General features: G+C 38.9%; 2 protein-coding genes across 2 annotated transcripts in view; both read right to left on the bottom strand.

The window, feature by feature from the left end:
• Positions 1 to 1017: 1017 nt before the first annotated feature.
• Positions 1018 to 12949, bottom strand: LOC109468746 (multiple epidermal growth factor-like domains protein 10). The gene is made up of 7 exons (XM_019767073.1): positions 12748 to 12949; positions 5237 to 5364; positions 4498 to 4593; positions 4068 to 4168; positions 3325 to 3429; positions 2436 to 2520; positions 1018 to 1153 (listed from the first exon to the last, which is right to left on the bottom strand). Exons 2-7 carry the CDS (start codon positions 5359 to 5361, stop codon positions 1048 to 1050), a joined length of 618 nt encoding a protein of 205 aa, XP_019622632.1. The 5' UTR covers positions 5362 to 5364; positions 12748 to 12949; the 3' UTR covers positions 1018 to 1047.
• Positions 12950 to 18966: 6017 nt separating this feature from the next.
• The window catches only part of LOC109468716 (RNA polymerase-associated protein LEO1-like), a 14169-nt gene continuing 7633 nt past the window's right edge, over positions 18967 to 25502 (bottom strand). The window contains exons 9-13 of the mRNA XM_019767033.1: positions 22861 to 22995; positions 21979 to 22114; positions 20609 to 20801; positions 19859 to 19974; positions 18967 to 19233 (exon numbers count right to left, since the gene is read on the bottom strand). Coding sequence (XP_019622592.1) covers positions 19132 to 19233; positions 19859 to 19974; positions 20609 to 20801; positions 21979 to 22114; positions 22861 to 22995 — 682 coding nt within the window. The 3' untranslated portion in view covers positions 18967 to 19131. The remainder of the gene's footprint in view (positions 19234 to 19858; positions 19975 to 20608; positions 20802 to 21978; positions 22115 to 22860; positions 22996 to 25502) is intronic.

Consider the following 25502-nt stretch of genomic DNA (forward strand, 5'->3'; position numbering starts at 1 on the left):
AATCCGCTGCTCATAAAACATAATACAAATGTAAACATAAAGATGACATAAAGTATAGCATTAACATAAAATGAAAGTGGCTGGCGCACCAATACCTAGCATGACATTATTGAGATTGGTCAAATCTTCCAGAGTGGTGGATATAGTTAAACACAATATCAAAGATACGGCAGTTGGTAGGGTAAGGGAGGCTGGGGCTACCTGTAAGAAGTAAAGTACATAATGTGGCGTCGTTTACGTTGAGTGGGTCGGAAGGAAGTAAGTTTTCAAGATGAAGGCAAGATATGGATAACAACATTTTGGTCCTTTCAGTATTATAACATTTTACTTCACCTTATCATCATAATATGAAAAGCACTTTAATATGTTACAACTGTGAATGAGATGTGAAGCTGTCTCTTTATAACTCTGCTGCCAGTTTCATGGCAATTACAGTAATGTTATATAAAGAGTGATGAAACACAAACTCTAAAAACTCCCTACTGTCGAATGTCGGTCTTTTACATTATTACAGAGTTGAGTATAATGGTAAGATAAAGTTTGATGGCGTAGGATTTATATAAAGAAACTATTGTACAGGCATGGTACCTGACAATCCCAAATAGAATTTGCAAAATTAGAATGAGGGGCTGCCATGAAGTCAGGCCTTAAAAAAAATTAACTTTTCTTCCTACTGTCCCCTCACTGTCCAGAAAATAAATTTCAATTGTCCCGAAGTGAGGATGAACAGTCCCAACCTGTTTTTTTTTAAATTTTTGGAAGTATTCTATGATGATTTCAACTTGAAGTCAATATTATTTTGCTTATGTTCACTCCAAGGTTCACTATAATTATAGAGTACTCAAATTTGGGGCTTTTCTGGAGCCAAAAGCTGGGATGTGTGCCTGATCAACGAAAGAAGTGCTGACATTATGATGTTATATTTCTACTGTCCTAGAAATGTCCCAAAGTGACTTTCTAGTTGTCCCGGCCTAGGGGTCAGTGGCCATCAGGACATCCTTAATTTCTAGTCCTGGAAGTTAAGAGAAGGGACCTGAGGACAGGTACTCACCTACACATTCCGTTTGTATGCAAACAGTCACTACCCTCTTGGCATGCACATGTCTGTAGACATCCCCCTCCGTACTTACCAATCTCACACTCATTCTCACATCTGAAACACAAAACATGCATGATGTACAAAATGACTAATAAACTGGTGGACGTCCCAACTACTAAGTACCTAATACCAGCCCAGAAGAAATTCCATGCCTTCAAGAACCAGAGTTATCAACCAAGGATTGAGGTGTTCAAGAATTCATTCTTTCCTAGAACTATTGCAGAGTGGACTTGACTCACTGTCACCAAGTACGGTAAGGGCATTATCATTAGATAGCTTTAAACAATGTTTAGAGTTAGATGTTGAAGGGTTAGGTGTAACAAATTGATCGGTGTAATGTAGCCAGCTGCCGCCGCGCCGCGTGCGAAGCTGGTGTGTTACGTTGAAAGGCAGTTATACCGCCTATACAGAATACAGATACAGAAATCAGAGGTATAGATCTTATTATCACAATGATACTGTAATTCCTGATTTGTTCACTGTACTGATAAGTTCACTGTTTTCACTGTTGCTTCTGCACAGTGAACTTATCAATACAGTTAACAAATAATTCCCGGACTTTCTTTTTCCTACAACTGTCGCCACCGTGAACATATAGTTACGTGAATATGTCCATTTTTCTCAGACCGTGAAATTTTGCTGCCGTGAACATAAAGTGAATTACAGTATATCATATGTATGGAGTTTTTATTCTTGGTGTATTTGTCTGTTTGCATGTGTATTTATACTTACCTGGTATTTACTTTAAGACACAATGGAATATGTAAAGACTTATGAGAGCAAAATTTACGATAATAAATGAAACAAGAAATTAATTCTCAATACATTTCTTTTATTTCAAGGAAACTTCCCGATACAAAAAGCCATTACATTGTAAAATAATGTAATAAAAGTTACATATGCAAAATGTTTCAAGTGTTATAATCTTAGACATGAGGAGCAATCCCCGGGGGAGGAGACATCCTTCCGCGGAAGGGTTTTGTGAGAGATTTAGATTTTCATGTTCGTAGCCGTTTCTCTTGTTTGGGTGGACGGATTCTTTTGAGACTCAGTATATGTTTTGCTATTGGGCTGCAGATAATGCACGTCCTTTTGTCTTTATTGCATATGTGTTTTCAGGCGTGAAAATGGTGCCTATTGGTGGCCCCAGAACTCCCCTTTGAGCATGAAAGTGGTCGCGACCATTGACCTTTGGCGTGTATTAGGTATTGGCGGTCTCGTCCACGAAAGTGACCCCGCGCAACAATTGTTGTTGTAAACAACATGTAAAAATATACAATAAAAAGCCCGGAGGTAGAAAATCTCAGATTTTACTTGTTTCAAAATGTATTCTCACCTGATGCCCACGTAATTATAACCTTCTGTACAGTGGCAGGCTTTGTGTCCCACATTCCATGTTCCACCATGGTAACAGGTTGTGTCTAAACAAAACAAAATCTTGTTGTTAAGGCCATAACAATTCAATTTGTTGTTTCTCAGATTTTTCCATTAAAAATATGAAGCGACTGGGCGAAAAAATAAAAATAAAAACAGGTCTAGGAGCCATCAAGTCAAAACAAAAGACTGGGTTAATAATTAAACAATGAATTTTGAACTTTCAAGCATGATAGATGGAAAAACTGAAAGATTTACTAGGAACAAGGAGGTTAAATACATTTAACCTCCTTGCTAGGAAGAAAAGAACTTTTCTCAACTGTTCGGGGGGGGGGGGGCAAAATAAGAGCATTTTTTAGTTTATTCAGTACCAGAATCTTTTTTTTTTTTGCAAATCAGAAAAATATGAAGAGGGAAATCCGAGAACCAACAAATTAAATTGGTGTGCCTTAAGTATGAAAAACATGTAGAAACAAAACGTGCTAAACAAAAATGCAATGTTAATGAATTTGAAGGTAAAAGATACTGTTACTGCATGTTCAAAACAACTTAATCTACCATTGAAGCATTACCGACATGCCTGAATTTTAATACCGTTCTGCAATGCCTGGACAACCCCATGCAGACCCTCTTACACACAAGTTACAGGGGGGTATTCACCTTTGACCTCGTATATAGGTGCAGTTAAAACTATGTGCCAGCTTATTCGGGAAAATAAATGTACAAACGGCCAATTTTCTTCGTCTTCCTTCGTTCACCAATAATTGTTACCACTTATTGATAAAATTGATAGTGCTGCCGGTTCTCTGAGTCTTACAAATAACGGAATGAAGCTACAAAAGTTGACTTACTTATGTTGATGTTAGCACACTGGTCGCTGGGTGGGTCGGTATCACTACAACACGTCTGGGTCGACTTGCATGTGTCTGGTTCGTTACAGCGTGGGTAGCAAATAGCTGTGGGTGTAAAAAAAAGATGAGAGTAATGTAGAAACAACAAGACTAGATCGTCTTATCGTTTATCCAAACGATAGAAACGGGAAAACCAAACCTTTTTCACTCCACTGCCTACCGAATCACATGTTCTACGACGTCATTCACGAGTTTCCCATCCCCAGCATGCATTACGAAAACAGGGGTCTAAACCTCATTTGCATAGGACAGGAAGGCATCGTAATAGTAAAAGTACTTTAATTCGACCCATAGTAATGTAATTAATGTTGAGCATAAAAATGCCCCAACGCGTCAAACACTGAAAAACAAGCTGTTTAACGTCACCAGGATCATTCCGATGCCTTCCTGTCCTATGCAAATGAGGTTTAGACCCCTGTTTTTGCAATGCATTCTGGGAATGGGAAACTCGTGAATATGCGGTGGATTGTTCGATTCTTGATAAAGAGACGGTCAAAAAGTTTCTAACTTTTTTAAAAATTGTTTGAAAACTACAGTTCATTTCTGTTCGATAATTTATTCACTCTTTAACAATAGTTAATTGGTTTATTGTATAAAACGAAAGAAAGATATGCACGAAAATATTTATGTTTATGCATGGCACCCCCCTGGACTTTAGAAATGGAATAACCCTAAGCTCTTACGTTCACAGTGGTCGTCCACTTGCTTGTACCCTTCACAGCAAAACGTCTCCATTTTCAACTGTGGTCTTTGGACCGTCCTGTACACTCGTATATATGTAGTGCTGCAAAGATATAAAAGATTAAAGATTCTTTATTGACACAACAAAAAAGTACAGAGACTTTTGTATGGTCTTCTACAACTTAACTAAAGATCTAACAAAGCTAAATACATGTGTGGATAACGTCATCTTACGTACAGAGTATACATGTATGTATGATGTAACAATAAAGGTTAACTATTCTCTAACATGTGTTCTCTAAGATGTGTTCTTTAGTTTAAGGTGAATTACAACAAAGAAATTATCATCTTATTAAATACGACATTTTGTATACAGACACTGTACAAATGCAATATTAAAAGGTTCGAACTTTTCAAACTCTTTATACTAACGTTATGATTGGTGGACAGAAAGCGGGTATCCCACAATTCCCGTCCGTGATGGTGACGTAGGGCTCACGTGTACCAATCAGCTGCGGCGAGACATCCCTGCAAAACCATATAAGGAATTAATGGCCAAATGTAGTTTATTGTTTAAGGATATATATTGTAACGCTGATATACGTAAAAAAAAGACACGTTTTCCTCATTGTTCGTATTCTCTGAATCTATGGCGTATAGTTTAGATTGAGCACTTCACACGAGAAGTTTTAAAACTTTCACAGATTTTTTGTTAGTAGGTAGATTACTTTTGCTATTTTTGATGTACCCGCAATGTTACAGATTTGATAAAGATTATAACTAGAAAGGTAACATTTGCAAATCAAATGCATAATGTTTACCTTCGCAAATTATTAATGGTCTGCTCTGTTAATTCTTACTCAAACACATTCGGTGACTGGAGTCTAAATCCCTCCCGCTATAAAATTGCAACATGATGTAACCTAACACTAGTTACCATGGTAACAGACTTTTGGTTCAGGTCATTGACCTTACTTGTTTGGAGAAGAAGAAGAAAGAGCAAAAAAAATATGCTTCCCTTCGGGTAAATTATGCGAATTTAAGCAGCAACTAAACGCACAACCTAGAGCTATTGGCTACAAACGTATATTTGGTATACTTTACATAATTCACAATTGAGATAATTATATTTTCAATGCACCTTTCAAAAAAAAGAAAAGAAAAAACATACCAAATTTGCCGCCTACAGACGTGGTCGGCGTCCGGGTTGAGTTTGGGATTGAACGATGTGACGTCATTTGCCACGACGGCAAGGAATGCTGACGTCATCAACGTCAGGAGAACACCCCTGAACATCGTCTAGAATATGAAAAAAATATTGTTTGTGATGACGACAATAACATGACAATGTACACATGTAGCTTTTGACATACCAAATAACATATTTTGAAGCGATGATGGTTTTGGTTTTCTCTTTAAGCCCACGATCATGATACATGTATTGATCATTCTGGCATGCTCATTTTCATCTGAGTGAAGTTAGAAAGGTCCTGTTAAGTGCCTTTGCCAAGGGCACAAGATCAGTGACAAGGTAGGGTTCGAGCCCGGAACCTCTTGGCTCCGAGCCGAACACGCTACCGCTACGCCACACAACCCCAACCATAATGCACTCATTTATTTAATTTGATGAAGAAGTTTTTATTAATTTCAAGCAAACCAAAATATAAAGGACAGAATATAATAATAAACAACTTAACGTTACGTTTTTTGTTTGTTTGATAAATTATAACCGGGAAATCTGAGGCCATTTCCTAGCCGACGTATACGTTTGCAAAAACAAGATCATTCAATATACGCATTCAGTAGCGTGCCTAGTCCAGTGGTTAGCGATCCTGCCTCTGGACTAAGAGGTTGGGAGTTTGAATCCCGGCTGTTGTCGCTCACCCGACATGTACGCTACTGTTTAGGGTAGCAGTCCTTAGGACGGGACGTTAAGCCGTGGTCCACTGTTCATTGTGCTTGTCGAAAAGAGCTAGGGGAATTTCCCCGGTACAATGAACCTATAAATACTGTACATAGCATCTGTCTTCTCTGTCACGACCAGTGGAAACTGGTTCGAGATCACTTTCTTTCACTTTCGTACGGATCTCGAAATTACCACCATTATACTCATCCGGTACAAGATAAGCTTCTATGCCTTTTGTTTATCTGCAGGTAGACGATCACGTGTCCATTCACACGTTGCTAGGCGACCCTGTAGCGACTGTCGTCTGATACTTTCTCTCAGCTAATCAAAGTCCAATTTATCGTCTGATACGGACCCCTGGGCAAACTGTTGAGTAAATATTTTCCCTTCAGCGGGCAACAAAGATTCTGAAAACCTTATGTTTTAATATTTTTAGAACTTGTAGCATTTTTGTGACATGCTGGAATATGTATCAGTACGTTAAATTTTGTTTTTGATGCACGCAATGTATGTCATTTGCTGTTTTACACATGTAACATGAATTGTCATGGTCGATATTTCATAATTTCATAAAGAAGATATTAAAGCATTGTTATGGAAAATATTTAAGATATGACAATATTAAAAAACGGTAAAATTAAAAACGGTAAGGCAAAATCAACAATATATCGGATATAAGTACGTTCATATTGATGCACGCAATGTATGTTATAATTGCTGTTTTACACATGTAACATGAATTGTCATGTTCAACGTTTCATAATTTTAAAACGAATATATTAAAGCATTGTTATGGAAAATATTGAAGATATGAAAATATTAAAAATTAAAAACGTTAAGCCAATATCAACAATATATAGGATATAAGTACGTTGTTTTTGGTGCACGCAATTTATGTTATATTTGCTGTTTTACATATGTAACATGAATTGTCATGGTCGACATTTCATAATTTTAAAACGATGATATTAAAGCATTGTTATGGAAAATAATTAAGATATTAAAATCAAAACATAAAATTAAAAACGGTAAACCAAAATCAACAACATATTTTGGGTTCCGTATATTTTCATTCAGACGGAATCTTTAAGGATGATTTCGTTTTGAAAAGACTAACGATTTATGCGATGTGTCTTCAGTATAATTTACTGTCAATTTACTGAGTAAAGACGACGTATGGTTACAGTGCGTGTGTTTATTGTTGGAATTGTTGCACGGGATTTCACGTCAGATGAGGTCAAACACAGAATGACAAAGATACCTTAGGCCGTGTTTATGTGAAGTCACCCAAACCGCGATTCGGGTAACTCACGTGCGCATTCCTCACATCTGGTCCACATGCCACACATTCCTTTGAAAACATCACAATTCGCCTGAGCTACATTTATTGTTGTTTGATGAAAACACGCAAGGTAGCGTGTTATTAATGTCAGAGGTCAACGACCTGCTTGCTGGTGCCCCCCTCCCAGCGTATCTCGGCCGAATGCCGACGTGACGGTCCCGCCAGAGGCGGTGAAGCTCGCCCTAGAACGGACACATTATTTGACCATTACTGCTCTTTAAGTTGCTGCCACGTCAAAGTTGGTATTGCATGAAATATCACCCCGTAATCCATGACCAGGCGAAGTTACATTGAAATCACATTGCGTTCAGACCGATTCGAAACCACCTCTAAAAGTGGCTTGGGATCAAGGCGCTTTCAACGTGATTTGGACCGTTCAGATAGAGCCACTTGAAACCGGCTTCGGGGTAAACCACATGTAAAGCGCCTTTGGGTGACTTCACATAAACACGGCCTTAGTCTCTACCAGACTAACTACGCTGGCTATATATAGGAGAATATTTGCCAGGGGAGTTTGGCCGCCTTGTAGGTTTGATTGGCCGCGGAGAAAAAGAAACTGCCTCCCCGCGGCCGGACTCCCTTGGCCAATTTTACTCTTTTTGTCGAATTCTACGACCCGTATTCCCGTAGAAAGGCCTGGTGGAGGCTAAATATACCTAGTCATTACTATTATTGATTCAACTTCAAAATCTGAGTGTGTAAAATAGCAATATTTCGCTACTGGCAGCTGGCTACTGGGGACTTGAACACGTGGCAGACGCACATTTGAACAGGAACTGTGCATAGCATTTATGTCCACGTCGGTAGACATTCCTTTTAAAACACAAGGAAACCGCGACAAGAAAATGAAGAAACGCAGTATCAATTCTCACACTACTGGGCATATTAGCTATAAAACCATGTGGGTAGATGATATTGTGCGAAGCATTCAACGTACAGTTTTCAACAGGACACGGCACATGACCCTAGTCATGTTATGTGTGTGTGTGTGAGGGGGGGTGGGGGTCAACACAAAATGTCGGCTGTGACGTACACACACAAATATACCTGGGGAATTAGAGATCATTCTCATGTCATGCCTTCAAATATCAGAGTTATCAACCACGAATTGAGGTGTTCAAGAACTCGTATTTCCCCAGAACTATCGTAGACTGGAACTCGTTGCCACCAAGCACAGTAGGGGCATCATCACTAGAAAGTTTTAAACAACACCTGCAATTAAATGAGCAAAGATTGGGTGTAACAAGCCGATCGGTGTAATATAGCCAGCTACCGCCGCGCCGAGTGCCTGTGAAGCTGGTGTGTTACGCCGAATGGCGGTTATACCGGCTATACTGATACAGATACAGATTCTACTAAAACACAAAGGTTAAACTGTTAGAGCTATGGTCTTCCCGTCATAGCTCTTATGCACATGCGCGGTGGTCCCCCTGGGGATCTCTCTGGAGTGAGAGTCTGGATGTGAATACACTATGAGAATGGACAGAGACTGTGTTGGGTCTTTATGTGTCTATTTCTGGATTTTTCTTCTAAATTTTCAGTGGTCTGCTGTTAAGTTTCAGATGTGCTTCAAAGACTTTGTCCCTGTTATTTGAGCGATATTATACAGCGTGGATCTTCAGGGCATGCAAGGATCTTTCGCTGACACTGAGAGCATCTAAAGAATGTCGTTCTTATAGGAAATGTTGACGCCTGAATAGTCTCAGAAAACATTGACCTTTTCCGTACAAAAGACGCCTTACCGTCTTTCTAGCATGCACGGAAACATTATTTATGTTCTGGATCAATTGCAAGTAAGTTGCTATTTCGATGCAGCAAAACTGGAAATATTCTGAATAAGATCTAGACGATCTTTATGATATTGACACATACTGCTTCACATTAACATTAATCAGTATTTCATACTTTGTGCATTTAAAACTGCAGAAACAAGCCCCAAGATGAGTCCTTTATTTTCTGACTGGTACACTAAAAATCAGCCCAGGGCCCTTTGAGTAACATTTCAAAACATCTGAATATACAAAACACAAAGTAACACTGCGAAGCATTAACTTGTATCTTTTTATGGATACGGCAGATCTGAAAAGGTAAATAAATGTAAACACATGAATTTCTTTTAAAATGAAATTAAACGAATCCTTCATCGTATACTATTTGCCATATTGTATAATCGGTGGGGTCGTCTGGCGTAGCTCGACTCGGAACCAAGAGGTCCCGGGTTCGAGTCCTGACATGCCACCGATCTTGTGCCCCCGGGAAAGGCACTTAACACGACTTTCCTCACTTAACTCAGTGAAAATGAGTATTGTCTAGTTCCGTATTTCTCCTCTATCTGCGATGGCGGCGGCATAAAAAAAGTTGATATAACTTGAATGTGCCGTCACCATGTCTAGTCATGAAATGCTGGAATAAAAAAAAAAATTGTACTATTTTTAGAACAGCCCAAAGAGCCTGATAGAGACTATCTAAAAATTGTGATTAACTTGATGAAAGGGTCTACAGACAATTCTAAGAAAACACTTATGAGTCTGTCTGCCAGAAACCTTTAAATTATAGATAAGGAAGACAACGCTGATATCAATATTTAATAACTGCTAACATTTCGTACAGGTTACAGACGCATACACAGAATATTATATCATACTATATGATACCATATCCTGTTTCCGTTGTTTTGTGCATATAGGTAATAAAAACCAGTGAATCGGGAAGGTAAACATTGTATAGTTGTAAATGTCGACCAAGGAAAGACCATATTTGGTGAGTATGTTTGAGCATGTAATATATGGAGGTCAGCGATTGGTTAAAATAGCTCATGCGCAATGGCCTTTGACATTACCTCATTTTGTTGTATGTTCGTTGCAAAATAACAGCCGAATTCTTCCAGATTTAAGTCGTTTTTTTAACTTTCGTAACCTATTGTAGAAGCAGCTAGCACCATACCAATAGAAAACGAACTTTCCCTTTATTCTTACATGTACATTCTCATCGCTTTTTCTTAACAACAATTACTAGTAGTCGAAACTAGAACTGTGTAGATATTGACACCTGTATTTGCTTGCATATTGGATCATTCCACTTAGCAAGGTGGATAGGGGTGGATAGCACAATTTTCTGATTCCCTTTTAGATATAGATAGCCATAGATGCCACTTTTGGGTAAATTCGCCTGAAATTCTTTCTCATTACCTTTAAGAAAAGAAACAAAGATTATATGCAGTTTTTTTTTCGGGTCCCTCCCGCCTAGTTTTGGTACAGTCCTTACAAAAACGTAACAGTAGGGGAGGTCTCCATTGATATACAGGTCAGAGGTCAAACTTTCGTTGTTGCCACAAGCCGTTCGACAAGAAAAACAACTATCTCGAATTCACCACAATTTGTAAAAAGACATTAGCGGCTATGCACAAAAACCATGCACATAAAAACGGGAAAAAACGGGATAAAACTAGTTGTTTTCGATGTTTTTACTCATCAAATACAAAACGTTATTACTCAGTAATTATAATCATTAATAATATATTAGGTTATCGTCTGCAGCGAAATACACTTTGTATACAGAAAATAGAGGCTTTTGATGCAAATTTCTTTGTCTCTGAGTTGAATGCTTTGAAAATATAGCTATGCAGCCAAACAGGTGGTTGTTGCATGTGATATGACATATTTTCAATGCCAGTACTTGTATGATACTCGTGGCTCAAATACAATGCATACATCTGAATACAGTATTTAGCTTTTCAGCTATTTTTGTGACATTGTTCTTTCCCACAATACCCAAAACAACGACTCCACAAAAGCCTGAACCGAGGCATTCGGTTCGACGTTCGAGCACGTACTTAACATTGAAAACACCATTGTAAGAGCTTTAATGATTGGCAACTAGTTCCCGCCAAAAAGGTTACGAACAAAACATCGTCTGCAAGTTGACTCTGTACGACCCTGTACTCTACCGTTCAACTGTGTGTGCATGCACCTGTTCGTATTTTTCTGTGTCAACACAAAGTTTGTAAAGCCTTAACCTGAACGTGCTCCCAAGGCTAGAATATTTGCTGACAGAAAAAAAATTGCACGTAGTCTGTGACAAAAATAGCACAAGTTGTAGTGCCTTTTTTCTTAACTTGTCGTTCGATACTCAAGTTACAAATCATACAATGTAAGCATGTATGGTTGACCTAGTTTTGTATAGTACTAGTACTCTTTTAGTTATATTCTTGCAACGATTTTACCTCAGTAAATGTATTTTACTGCCTTTTATACAGAATTTGAAGCGTTAACACTTGTTTACACTTGTCTACTATCGGTCTAGCATTGAAGTTTGGTAGTTCTGTGTTTTAAATTATTAAAAATTACTGGAGGCCCAAACTGTATGTAAAGAATGGTCGGGAACTTTGAATTATGTTGCAACTGATCCCAGAATAGATTATATTCTATTATAGCGACGCCTCTAGCAAAACAGACTTACTATACATTACTCTGAGCGCGCAAAAATCCGACTTTTAGCCCTAGGGGCAGACAATATATAATGGGCGCAGGTCCGCCTACTACAAGTATGTCGGAAATATGTGGCAGGGGGGCACACGAGGCACACACAGAAAACGAAGAACACACGTGACTCACCACAAAGATAGAAATCAAAGAAAAAACAGGCCTATTCTCATTTGAAACAGTAGTTTCTAGAACTGTACACGTAAACGTGAACTAGAATACTATGTACACATCCGCTTTCAGTATATATTTTTTGGGGGGGGGGGGGCACTCAAGTTTCTAAAGGCCAAACTTTCCCCACTGTCGCGATCTTTCCACCAAACTACTAAATTCTAAGCTTCGATACGATCAGTGTTATCTTTAGGGATCAATGGAGATTAGCAATTCTTGGTAGAAACAGTAGATCTAAGATTAAGTACGCAGTAAATAATGGCCCAAGCATCCGGTATACGTCAGATATAATGACATCTACATCAACGACCCATATTATAGCTTAGACCACGACAGTTTTTTAGTACGCAAAACCGTCCTTTTTGTCGCATATCTGGAGAAAACTAACTTCCTTCGAGGCTCGGTACACAAAATCGACGAATATATGCCCGTATAGTAAGTATTTTGAAAGGGGAGGGTCAAATTGTCTGAACGAATGTGCTGTAGGTTCATGCACACCTGTAGTGACTCATCTCCGCCATTGCTACCTGAATTCCAGGTGTTCATGTCTTCTAGTTCACACTTTCGGTGTCTTTACTGCCTCAAGTTGCGACCTGAAAGAGCTAAGGAGTCTTAAAAATGGCTCGGCGTTGTCTAAGAACGGTGTGACCTAGCGCAAGGTGGTCTCAGTTGAGTAGAAATATGCAAACAGTGACACAGAAAAGGTGTGCTACGTACGCCAGGTGCCCTGACGACTTCCGCGTTCGCCACACTTAGTCGAACAGACGATTTCAAGATCTCACCTCTTTTCCTTCGTCCCAGGCTAGAAATTCCTCCAAGTTTCGTTCCAGAAAGTAGTTGGGTTGTCTTCGCGTGTAGTAGAGTTGACTCGAGTTGTCTGTGATGCGGGAAAAATACGCGAAACGAGCATTAAGTTACATGATTCGTGTGGCGAGCCTAGCTATACGTGCCATGCGACACCGGTGATTAGGGGAGGTACGTTTTTAGTCAGGGGTGGGGGTGTAGTCTTCACAAGACAACTCCAAGCTCACAAACGGAAGATCCCAAAACCAAATTTTGAGGTAAATTAGAAAGGAATGCGGACAAAAATTCCAAGCTAACCTCTGTTTGTTCAGGTAAAGACTTAACAAGACATTCCTGTCTGAAGTTACCTGGATGACGTCATCGGTAAACAAGTCAACAAACGCCGGTAACCCAATATTTTTGTTTGCACTTCTTTTAAGGCTAGCCTGGACCGGGAGAAAGGGGTACGAAAATAAATACTTCAACCAATTACAGGAGGGCTCTCAAAGGGACTGGTGGTAGAAAAGGTGAATTTTGCCCTACTTTTGCGACATTTTATTGGGGTCATTTGTTACGCAGGATTTGATTGGTCGAGCGAGCTAACAATGTGTCTGTTTCAGCCGTGTTTGTAGAACGTGGTTTTCGTTGTTTCCGAAGAATTAATAAAAGTAATCGGTTGGTGAAATAGTTGGGAAACAGAAGCGCACTGACTTTATAGAAGCAGTGCGGCAACAATAAAGACAGATGGCTGCAGCTATGATCATAGTCTGTGTCCTGGTCTGTGTGGGAAGGTCAGAATACGTAGCCTCTGTAGCAGGCTTATAGGACTGGGGAGTTGGTGGTCTTCGGCTGTTTTCTGATTAGCCCAGTTCTAAATACGGAGATAATTCAACCAGGCCGGCTATGTTGTCTATATGCAATCAGAAAATAGCACACAAAAAGCTCCCAAAGACCCTGAAGACGCCCAAAACCTCCAGTTTTGGCATGCCATGGAGGCTAAGAATACTAGTGTCAGTTATATGTATAATTGTCTATTTTTTTTTTTTTTGCTTTTGTCCATTGCTTGTTCCACATAGACGCATGACCAACAGTGGATCACTGAAGTAAGTAGTAGTAAATGGTTTATTGATAAACAAATAACAAATCGGCCTTGCAGCAATAGCTGCACCGAAGCTTACTTAGTCCGGTAAAAGTAAGCTGTCTTCAGACTTCCATGCCTAATTCCAATTGCCTTTATCCGGATTACAAACTCGGCAAACAAAACCTGGTTGGGAAGGCAGACAATCTTAACACCCCCATATTATGATGGTACGGCCCAGAACCTTGACCCCACCAATGGCTCAATTCTTAGAAGTCACTTCAGCCATTTTAACCTTCTCCTTGCTGCCCAATAACCCCATAAATAATTCAAATTTGGCCAAAGATCTACCAAAGTGTCTACTTAATCTATAAGTGCTTACATTTGGCCTATATATAATAATTATTATATTGCTCTTAATGCTCAATCACAGTCGTCATACTTTTTTTACAGAAATACACAGAGTGGGCTTTTATAGGTACTTGCAATACTCAGTAACTGGTCACCTAGTTTAAAAGTTTGGCCAAAAATTTGCCAAATAGACTGAATATTATACAAGAGGAGTCGACTAGATGGTGCCTACGGTTGCCAACTATACTCTCCAACATCTGGTGTACTATTCGGTGTATTTGACCAATTTCTACTTTTTTTTCCGACAGCATGGAGAGCATGGTAAGGCCACAGCAAGTAATTTTTATGGATGACATCAGTGCGCGCATTAATTTTCGCCTGATTTTAATATGGGGAAACACAAGAAATTTTGTTGCCTTCTGACAGTGGTCATCATGCCGAAAATGGGCAAAGATGTCTGTTGCCATGCTGGAAGGTGGATGGCAGATAACTATGAAGAGAGGAGACAAGAAAAGGCTCTGGTTTAATGTTTTGTTTCTTACTTTGATGCAGTGATGCTGGCTGTGTATATGTGATGTTCCCACTGAATCAAAACCATTTCTACAATGCTTGAGTCAACATTTTAAGATATTAATGTAGGAAACTTGTTTTTTTTTCGGCCTGTCTTGTTTTCTTTTCGCCCGCTCGCATTAGATTTGATGTCATCCATAAAATTTACTTGCTGTGGCCTAAAGTCTACCTGACCATGGAGGCTGGTAGAGACTAGAGCTGTCTCAAAGATTGTGGGGTCAGTGACCGTGACCCCCACCCCCTGCGATGTATAACGTACCGTCCCGGCTGTATTGCCCGGGGGTATGGCGGGAACGCTATGCGGACGTCACTAGCGTGTATAGCCGCTGACACACCTGGCTTAACCACCGCAGGTGAGAATAGGCAGACAGGATACGGACGTGTGGGCAAAACAAACAAGCAAGACAGATACAAGATTTATGTGCAGAATTTAATAGCAGGGTGCGTTTTATAGAAGAAGATATTGCACGACAATTACACATGGTACAATGTATGGCAGACTACATAAAGAAAATGATAAACAATAGAATAAATGTGTTGAATAAGACCTAATGTCGAATAAAACCTAACATATCTTAATTACTCAAACAATAAGGGCTAACACAAGTCTTTGATAATTAGTGTTACAATCGAGTGGGCTAATCACAAGTTTCGGTATTTTTTCTAATAACAAAGCATTCCTTTATATATCTACCTATTTTTTGCGTTGTGGGAACCATTTATATGATAGCTATTATCAAAGAAAGACAACAAGCCATGTATTGATATTGTACAAATGTTAAATAAACGCGTGTTTTAACTCCAAAATGAACGCATTACTGTACGGGTAGATTCTCGTAATTGATAGATCACCAACTTGTCTTGTTTGTATTTATCTTGGTTTTACCCACCTTGTAATTATGCATGTACCTTGTCAATGCGTTTTATACTTGTTGTACGTTTTTGGGTAGAAGGAGTTATATAAGCAACTTGTACTTTTTGCCCAATACTCAATTAATATATGTGAATAAATAGACAAAACTAGTATCAAAGAAAGACAACGACAAGTCATGCATTGTACAAATGTTAAATTAACGTGTGTTTTAACTCCAATGTATTTCTAGCTTTTTTAAAGACTATTTTCAATCCTGAACTACTAGTATTGGATCCGGTTGATTAAAATCTTTCCAATAATCAATCTTGATCCTCTACTTTATTATCTTCTTTATTAAAGTATGTGAAGCTTCTTCCCTCAAGAAAAAAATCCTATTTTGCTAAAAAAACAACAAACTAGCTAATGGTAAAGTTAAACAGCAGCCAAACCACTTGCCAAAAAGTTATATTTATACTTAAACACGGCTAACTAAAGCGATTCTTAACTCCTAGTATCATAGTATCGTACTTTGCCAGTTCATTTCGAGTACTGTGTTAAATTGAAAGTTCAATCTCATTCTACCCCAGAGTAGCGTTTAAAAAACCTACGCGACATATAAAACACAAGGATCCAAACAGATACATGTAATGATTCGAAATAAAGAAAAAAGATCCAGAATTTCTAGTGGCAACACAAAATAAAATAGATCATCATTTACGTATACTTGAAAGGTTATAGCACTAAGTACTGTCCCTTCTAAGCAACCCACAATATTAATGGCTAATGTTTTCCAGATCTGTTTTTCTTCATAGTAATTACGCCACAGCGAGTCGTCCCTGAACCTACAGTTTATGTACTTTAGTCACAGCAAGTAATCAGGATGACATCAGCGCGCGCATTAATTTTCGCCTGATTTTGAAAAAAAAAAACAAGAAATTTTGTTGCCTTCTGACAGTGGTCACCATGCCGAAAATGGGCAAAGATGTCTGTTGCCATGCCGGAAGGTGGATGGCAGATAACTATGAAGAGAGGAGACAAGAAAAGGCTTAATGTTCTGTTTCTTACTTTGATGCAATGATATGTGATGGTGGCTGTGTATGTGTGATGTTCTCACTGAATCAGAACCATTTGTACGATTGAATCAAAATTTTAAAATGTAGGAACTTTTTTTTTCGGCCCGCCTTGGTTTCTTCTCGCCCGCTCGCATTAGATTTGGAGTGCGTGGAGGATGTCATCCATAAAATTTACATGCTGTGGCCCTACGCTATTTGGCAGGGTTATATGCCCTCAGTCTATCTTAATTTGTCAAAGTAATTATACTACCTGACAAATTTAATTAGCAGAAACAAGACAGAGATGTCAACGTACGAAAAGGCAACGGAAGGCCAGGAAAGTTTAGAAGAGTTCAAAGAGAGTGGACTAGTCAATTATAGCAGCATTGAGGGGGTGGAAGTGTAAATTTTTTGTTATGGTACCGTCCGACGTAACCCCTGTTATGGTTATGCAAAAAAACTGTTACGGTTATTGAAAAATCGAAAAGAAAATCACGAATAAAATAACATGACATCAAAATGAAATTAACAAATACAATATGCAAAAAAAATATTTAAAAAAATTCATCATCCATTTTTTTAAATTTCGTTTTTAAAACTTCATTTCGCTTTTTGAACTAATACAATATGCAAAAAAAATATATATAAAATATTTTTTAAAAAAATTTTTCATCATCCATTTTATAGAATTTCGCTTTTAAAACTTCATTGTACTTTTAACAGAAAATATTTCAAAAATGGTAATATATGTCATGTGTACATGTATAAAATGTTTTTGGGTCTACTCACTCAAACAAGGCTTTTGAATACATGTATTAAGAATTTTAGTAAAGATTAATATGATATAATCCATTACAAACACAGCCAACAATATAGGTAGCTTCATTTGCAGTGGTATCTATGCCGTACCCTAACATTACCTGGGAATGACGTCATGGATGATCACGAGCTCATGAATATTTAACAAGAAGCTTAAGGTCACACCAAGGAGCTTTCAATAGCTACCAGGGCACACCTGCATTAGGCTTACTGTTGACTGTGGTACATCCGGTCATGTACTAAGTACATAAACTGTAGGTTCAGGGACACTTGCATGTGCATAGGCTGGTGATCAAGCAAAAATAAACTACTTTTAGCCCTTAGGCCATACCAATTTAATTTCTTGGTTAATGGATTCGCCCACTTCATTTTTTTCTGATTTGCCAATAAAAATAAATAATCAACTGCAAAATGCTCATATTTTGCCCTGAACAGTTGAAAACAGTCCTTTTTATCCTAGTTGTTAGTTATTCCATCTTTCAATGCAATGGTATCATTAAAAGTTAAAAATTCATTGTTTAAATTTTGAACCAGCCTGGTGTGTTGACTTCATGGCTCCTATCATACCATTTTGAGCCATAATAGGATGCCTAGACCTGCTTTTAATTTAATTTTTTTTCGCCCTGTTGCTTCATATTTTTCTATAAAAAAATCCGAGAACCAACAAATCAAATTGGTGTGGCTGAAAGCAAAAGTAAACTGCAACTTTTAGCCCTTAGGCATCAAATCTACATTCTTTGTGGGCCAATATTTCTCCATTCGCAGTATGACTGTTATTATAATTTGTGTAGTGACATTGAAAACATTATATATTTATAATACATTTCCTTATGTGTGTATAGGTGACCTTGTATGCTTGGCCGCATCATTGTCATTCTCTTATTAATTACGGTTAATTGTGACTGCCAGTTCTATATTCTATATTTGTTCTATAAAAAGAACAAATGTAAAACATTGATGAAAAGATTCACACTGAAATGCACTACAAAGTTCTTTATTTACATTTCTCTCTCTTTGCACCAAACAAACAGGATGGTTACTAGTATTACTCATAAGCACAGTGGCAAAATTTCCTGCTTATTTCAGTTTTACATGATTCACAACAGTACAAACTAGCAAAAACACAAGGTTTCTTTCCATTGCTGTGTTTCTTAATCATATTTTGTACATATTTCAGCCACTATTCAATTGAGTAGTGCTGTGTACCTAAACCCACATTTAGGTTCAGGTCCGGATTCAAGTCCAGAGGTTTAGGTTCAGTGCCAGACTCGTAAGTCCGGACCTAAACCCATGGCATATACAAAATTGCATGTTTGCAACCTTGCAATGTTGTTTGGGCAAAACTTTGGCCACATAACATGGAGGCCGACACTTGACGATGCCCGATGGCAATGTTTTCTTCATTTTGCAAATTTGCAGCAAAGATTTTGCGATTTCTATGGAAGGTTTTGGATGGTTTGGAAAGAAAAGGGGTATGTGACATGGTTTTTTTTTGTAGTAAGTCCGGAAAAGGTAGTTTTTTTGGACTTGAACCTAAACATTTTTAGTCAGGAACCGGTCCAGCAAACTGGTACACAGCACTACAATTGAGTCATATCAAACTTATACTTTGTCAATACCAGTTACATGTATGTACAGAATAAGCAAAAGGCTCAGAGAACTAGTCGCTTTCTTCTTCGTCACTTTCAATAATTTTGCGGGCTTTTTTCTTCTTGTTGCCATCATCTTCTTCTGCCTTTCTTTTCCCGCTCTCTGAACCCTCCTGAGGAATAAAAATGATTCTTTAGTTTGTCTTGCTGCGTACAAAGAATTATTTGCTTTGTCAATGTTGAATCCTTTGAAAAGATTCTCTTGAGTTTTTGTCTGTAATTCGTTGCACAGAATATGATGATGTCACTAAAATGAGTAGTTACAAACAAGACAACCATGAACACAAAGAACTATATAACAAATGATAAAAACTATATTGGAACATCAAATTTCTGTGTCTTCCCAAAACAAATAAATGGATATTGTTACTATTTTGGAAGCAGAAATTCGATCTCAATGCTTGAAATAAACTAGTCAAACCGGTCCAATCTGGCTGGTTTCTCCATGATTTCTCATTAGTTATCATCAATAATCAACATGATTGAAAATGATGTGGTCACCATGGGCAGGTATCAGGCCTTTAGCGGACCCAACTCAGGGCGGTCGCGGCCACTTTGGCCAGGTGGTCACCTTGGACAGGTTGCTTAATGCTTGTGTCAATGGAGAAAATTTTTGGGGCCGAAAAAAGTGGTCACCATGGACAGGTGGTCTCCTTGGCAGGTTTGACTGTACTTGTCTAGTTCATGTGAGAAACCAATATCAGAAGTCACAGAGGAAAGTTGAGGGAAATGTTTTACCTCATCCTCGTCGCTGTCCAAGGTCGTGATGACCTTGGCCTTGTTCAGCCGTTCTTCCTTCTTCTCCTCCTCCTCCTCCTCCTCACTGTCCGAGGAGTAGATGGGAGGACGGAAATCTGGAGAAATGAACAATAAAGTGAATGAATGAACTAATGGATGGAGGATGACAGAATGAATAAATGGAGGAATGACGGGTCATGTGGCGTAGCTGTAGCGCGTTCGGCCCAGACCCAAGAGGTTGAGGGCTCAAATCCTGCCTGATGTCACCAATCTTTTGACCTTGGGAAAGGCACTTTACACGACTTTCCTCACTTCACTCAGGTGTTAATGAGTACCTAGCTCTGCATAGGGTCATCCCTCAAATAGGATGTTAAATGGAGGTCCCGTATTTGGGATAGCCACACCCAATGCACGTTAAACTTAAAGAACCCAACACATTTATCGAAAAGAGTAGGGACCTTCCCTGTATGACTGGTTCAAACCTTACAGTCTGGTCTCAGGTTTGACATCTTGAAGAGGTGATAGTCACCTGTTATGTCAGTCCTTCCACAAATGTGGTAAATCTTTATAAATGAATAAAAAAATGAATAAATGGACAGAATGAATGGTTGTACAGCTGTGCAACCAGCCATTTTCTGTACACATAAATCTAAATCCATTTTCAAGTTGGTTGCACTGATGCACTGAAGATAAGATACTAGTAGGTTGTAAACCTGTGCAACCAGTCATTGTCTATACAAATCTTCCAACCTTTTTTGCCAGGTTTCTTGTAGTTGCCCTTGATGGCCGCCAAGCTGATGGCTTCTTCATCATCGTCCATAATCTCGTCAAAGCGGTCGGGTTCGAGGTATGAGGCGCTCAGGCCGCGGGCGTGCGCCTTCTCTCGCATCCTACGCTGCTGAGCTTCTCTTCTCATTGTGGCCCGCAGTTTCTCCTCCTCTTTCTAAACATCACAGGAAAGATTTGATTTGATTTATAATTGAAATTGTAAAAATACAATAAACGTGGAACAAAGACAGCTGTTGCTACCTGAAACATTGGACCGTTTTGAAAGTCTATCCAGTTGCTTGAGTAACTGTATTTCTTGTGGTATCACAGGAAAGATGTTGTAGTCAGTTGCAAAATGTGTCTGGATCCAGTTTAGCGTACTGAAAAAAGCTAACCTGCATTAACTTATAATAAATGAAGTTTGAATCATGAACTCCTGCAGTTAGAAGTGCAAACATTGGAAGTAACAGGTCGTTTGGTGTGATATAGCTAGCTGCCGCCACACCGCGTGCCTGTGAAGCTGGTGTGTTACTAGCCTGGTTACCAATACCAAACCTATTGTAAGTCCTGAGTTCTACTAGCTCCTGAGTTCTACATCATCTCTGCAAATAGCTATTTGCGGAGATGATGTAGGACTTGGGAGCTATAATCAGGTCTCGAAACTCTTCTTCCTATTGTCCCAGCACTGTCCCAAAAATAAATTTTAAATGTCCCAAAGTGAGGATGAACTGTACCAACCTGTTTTTCGGGAAGTATTGTATGACTTCAACTTGAAGTCAACTTTATTTTGTTTATGTTCACTCCCAGGTGCACTATACATGTAATTGCAGTGTAGACAGGAAATTAAGGGGGACTTTTTCAAATCCAAAATCCGGGACGTGTGCCTGATAAACAAAAGAAGGGCTGACATTCTGATTACTTTTCTATTGTCCCAACAATGTCCCAAAGTGTCTTTTTAGTTGTCCCAGCCTAAATTTTAGTGGTCAGTGGCCATTGGACCACCTTTAATAATTTCGAGCCCTGTACAATAGCTTTGGTAACCAGGCTACTGTGTAATACAGATACAGATTACACATTTTTGGTATCAAAAAGGAAAATACATCATCTGTACACATGCAAACTGAAATACACTAAGACAACCTTGTGGGGTCATGTGGTGCAACGGTAAAACATTCGGCTCAGAACCAAGAGAGCCCGGGTTTAAACCCTGCAAAGTCACCAACCTAGTGCCCTTGGGAAAGGCACTTAACACAACTTTCCTCAATTAACTCACTGACAGGTAAAAATGAGTGTGCCAGAATGATCATTATCATGATCGTGGGCATTAAAAAGAAAACCAAATCAAACCAAACCTTGATCATCTCGGTTCTCTGAGACTCTGGGTCTGTCCCTACAAGAGGGATGACTCGGATCTTCTGTGTCTTGGAGAACCTGTCTGCCAGAGACAGGGTCATCTTCCTGTGGGTCGCACTGTTGGTCGAGTGTGGTCTGGAAACAGAGACAAACACAGTCAGAGCTAAGCATGAAACTTCATCTGTGATGGTACAAGTCTGGTAAAGACTAAGCTTTAACTTCCAACACTAAGACTACAAGAATTGTCGTATGACCCGCTACATACGGTCAAATGTCTTTTCCGTCACGTTCCAAGAGTAGATGGGTCCATTCTGTGAACAAGGTTGATGGAGTCAACCGAAAATTTGGGTAAGTCCCAATTCTGTATCTAAGTGTTGGAAGTTAAAGCTTAGTCTTTATTTCATACACTCAGAGCTAGTTTGATATCCATATCTCTTTTTTCTTCTAGATTACTTCTTCGATACAAAGCATTTCTGATAGCTGAAGACACTTGATTTTTTCCTTTGATACATTCTAATATGAAACAGTTAGGTATACATGTAGACTTAGAGAGTTTTTGTACCTTCAGTTGTTGTTCCTAATTGTTAGTTTTTCCATCTATCAATGCAGTGGTTTGATTAAAAGTTCAAAATTCATTGTTTATATTTCAACCCAGCCTTTTGTGTTGACTTCATGGCTCCTATTATTGCATTTGGGGTTATAAAAATAAGGATGCCTAGACCTGTTTTTATTTCTTAAATTTTTTTTCACCCTGTCGCTTCATATTTTTCTGAAAAAGTCTGAGAACCAACAAATTAAATTGGTATGGCCTTACTTTCAATGGTAAACGAGACACTATCCAAAGCATAAACATCTTATTTGCAGCTTCTGATTGGCTGTACCTGAAGGACAGTTTAGTTTTGAAGACGGCCTGTCCGACCAATCCCGTGCCCTGTCTGATGAAGAGATGGTTGTGGTCGCCCTGGAGAGACGTCTTGTGTACGTCAAATATCTCATTCCCCAGATGGAGGGACATGCTGCAACATGGAGAACACATCTGTCAGAGGATGTCATTTTACAAGCAACTCTCTTTCTCTTCTACTGTGTTCTGTATTGTCTAAGACCTGATCATTGTATATATAGTGGTTTTATGATGTTATTCTTCTCCAGTAATACTAGCACGTCGGCAGAACGTACTGCACCTGCGCGAAACCCGTAATGTATTGTACATAGCATTTCGGCAGAATGTCTCATATAAGGTTGTATTCGCTCATATAAGGTTAGCATTTCGACAGTAGTTTCCAAATGTTATGTCGGAAAGAATATCCTCTGCAACAGGCAAAATTCTGATGCAACGTTGACCAAAAACCCAACGAAAAACGCGAAAATACAGGGTTCTGCGCAGGCGGAGTACGTTCTGCCGACGTGCTGGTAATACTGATTTTAGATTGTTTAGCTGTTGTATTCTTGATGTGATAAGTTTTTATGATGTATTTTATCGCTGATGATGCAGATATATGTAGGATTCTATGCTATCTATTTGTAATAACTGGGCGCAAGTTGTAAATACTCGACATATTTCATGCACTTAATCAATAAATGTGACATGCCAGTCAATATTTAATAAAATCTGAATCTTCTGCATCTGCAGTCTTGGAAAAGTCCTACAACTGCAATTGGAGTATTCCATAAATTAACAACTTCTTGTTTCAATATGTCATATATGTAATTTCTTTTCTCCACAAAACAAGGACAAATAAAATGGATTGTTATCATTTTGTTATCATTCAGTTCTGTAAGACGAAATTCCATGTCAATGCTTCACATGCGGTGCTTAAAATGAATGAATGAATGAATGAATGAATGAATGAATGAAGACCTTTATTGCACATTTTTGCCACACTTGGCTAAGTACAGGTCACAACAAAACAACATGAATGGATACAGTTAATAGATACAAAAGTAACTAGAAAGGCCGACATTTGCTTGAGAGCAAATGCAGCAGATGGCTTCACCACATCCCCCATATCGAAAATGGATCTATCCTACGATGGCTGCCAATAGTCTACACCCCCATGCAGCAATGGAACCTTCCAATGCCGGAAATAGCCAAAAAGCCCTATTTTGCATAACTTTAAAGTGGTGTATGTCAAAATCGAGAATGACATTCTTTGGACATGTGTCCAAGGTATCCCCATACCAAATTTCAGGTCATTCGGATTTAATATTAGGGCACAGGAGCCAAAAATGTACATTTTTGGTCCGAAAATAGCAAAAAAGCCCTATTTTACACAATTTTAAAGTGGTATATGTCAAAATCGTGAATGGCATTCTTTGGACATGTGTCCAAGGTATCCCCATACCGAATTTCAGGTCATTCAGATTTAATATTAGGGCACAGGAGCCAAAAATGTACATTTTTGGTCCGAAAATAGCCAAAAAGCCTTATTTTTCCCAATTATAAAGTGGTGTATGTCAAAAGCTTGAATGACTTTTTGTAGACATATGTCCAAGGTATCCCCATACCAAATTTCAGGTCATTTGGTTTTAGTACCTGGGAACCAGATCTCAAAATGTATATTTTTTGCCTGAAAATGGCCAAAAAACCCAAATGAAACAATTTTTCAAAAAAATGAAAAAAACGCGTCAGGGTATTTGCCCACTCTACCTTCATGCCAAATTTTGTGTTATTTGGCCTGAAAATGGCAGAGATGAATCCATTTAAAGAAATGGCAGGAGGAGAAGGAGAAGGAGAAGAAACATGAGGGAACACAATATGTCTTCACCACTTTGTGGTGAAGCCATAATTAGCGGTTGCTAATATAGACAGGTTTGCGTTGTACATAGTCATTGTAGTGTAACTTACAATATGTTTTTTGTGTGTGCTTTACCTTTTACAGGGTTCCTTCTCATCCTTTTCTAATCCCCACTTACCTTGTAAACAATTTCGTCATCAATATACTAACAAAAGAACAATAGTTACCGTTACACCCAAAACAAAATTTCACTTCTTTATGACTTCTCTATGCCCCATGACCTTTAACCTTTTGAGGGTCATGCAGGCGTCAACAGCGCCCTCCCCACGCCTTGCCCACCTACCTACCGAACTACCTACCTACCTACCGAACTACCTACCTACCTACCTACCTACCGAACTACCTACCTACCTACCCTCGCAAATGCAAGGTGATGTTTCTGCACTTCTCAAAAACTGTGCCACCACTACCCTCACTAAAAATTGACAACTACCCCCTAGTACAAGTTCAAGTAGCTAAACTCCTGGGGCTCCATATACAAGCTGACCTAAAATGAAACACCCAGGTGGACCACATGGCCAAGAAAGGAAGCCAGAGGCTTTTCTTCTTGAGAAGACTCAAATCTTTCGGAGTTACTAGAGAAGATCTTGTCACCATATATACAAGTTTTGTCCGACCCACTTGTGAGTACGCTGTCCCAGTTTGGCAACCAGCCATTACACAGTCCCAAAGACGTCAACTGGAAAGAATACAGCGAAGGGCTTTTCGAATCATCCTTGGGCCTGACT

The sequence above is a fragment of the Branchiostoma belcheri genome, unplaced genomic scaffold (genome assembly GCF_001625305.1).
Source record: "Branchiostoma belcheri isolate BF01 breed outbred unplaced genomic scaffold, Haploidv18h27 scaffold2, whole genome shotgun sequence".
NCBI classification, from domain to species: Eukaryota; Metazoa; Chordata; class Leptocardii; order Amphioxiformes; family Branchiostomatidae; genus Branchiostoma; species Branchiostoma belcheri.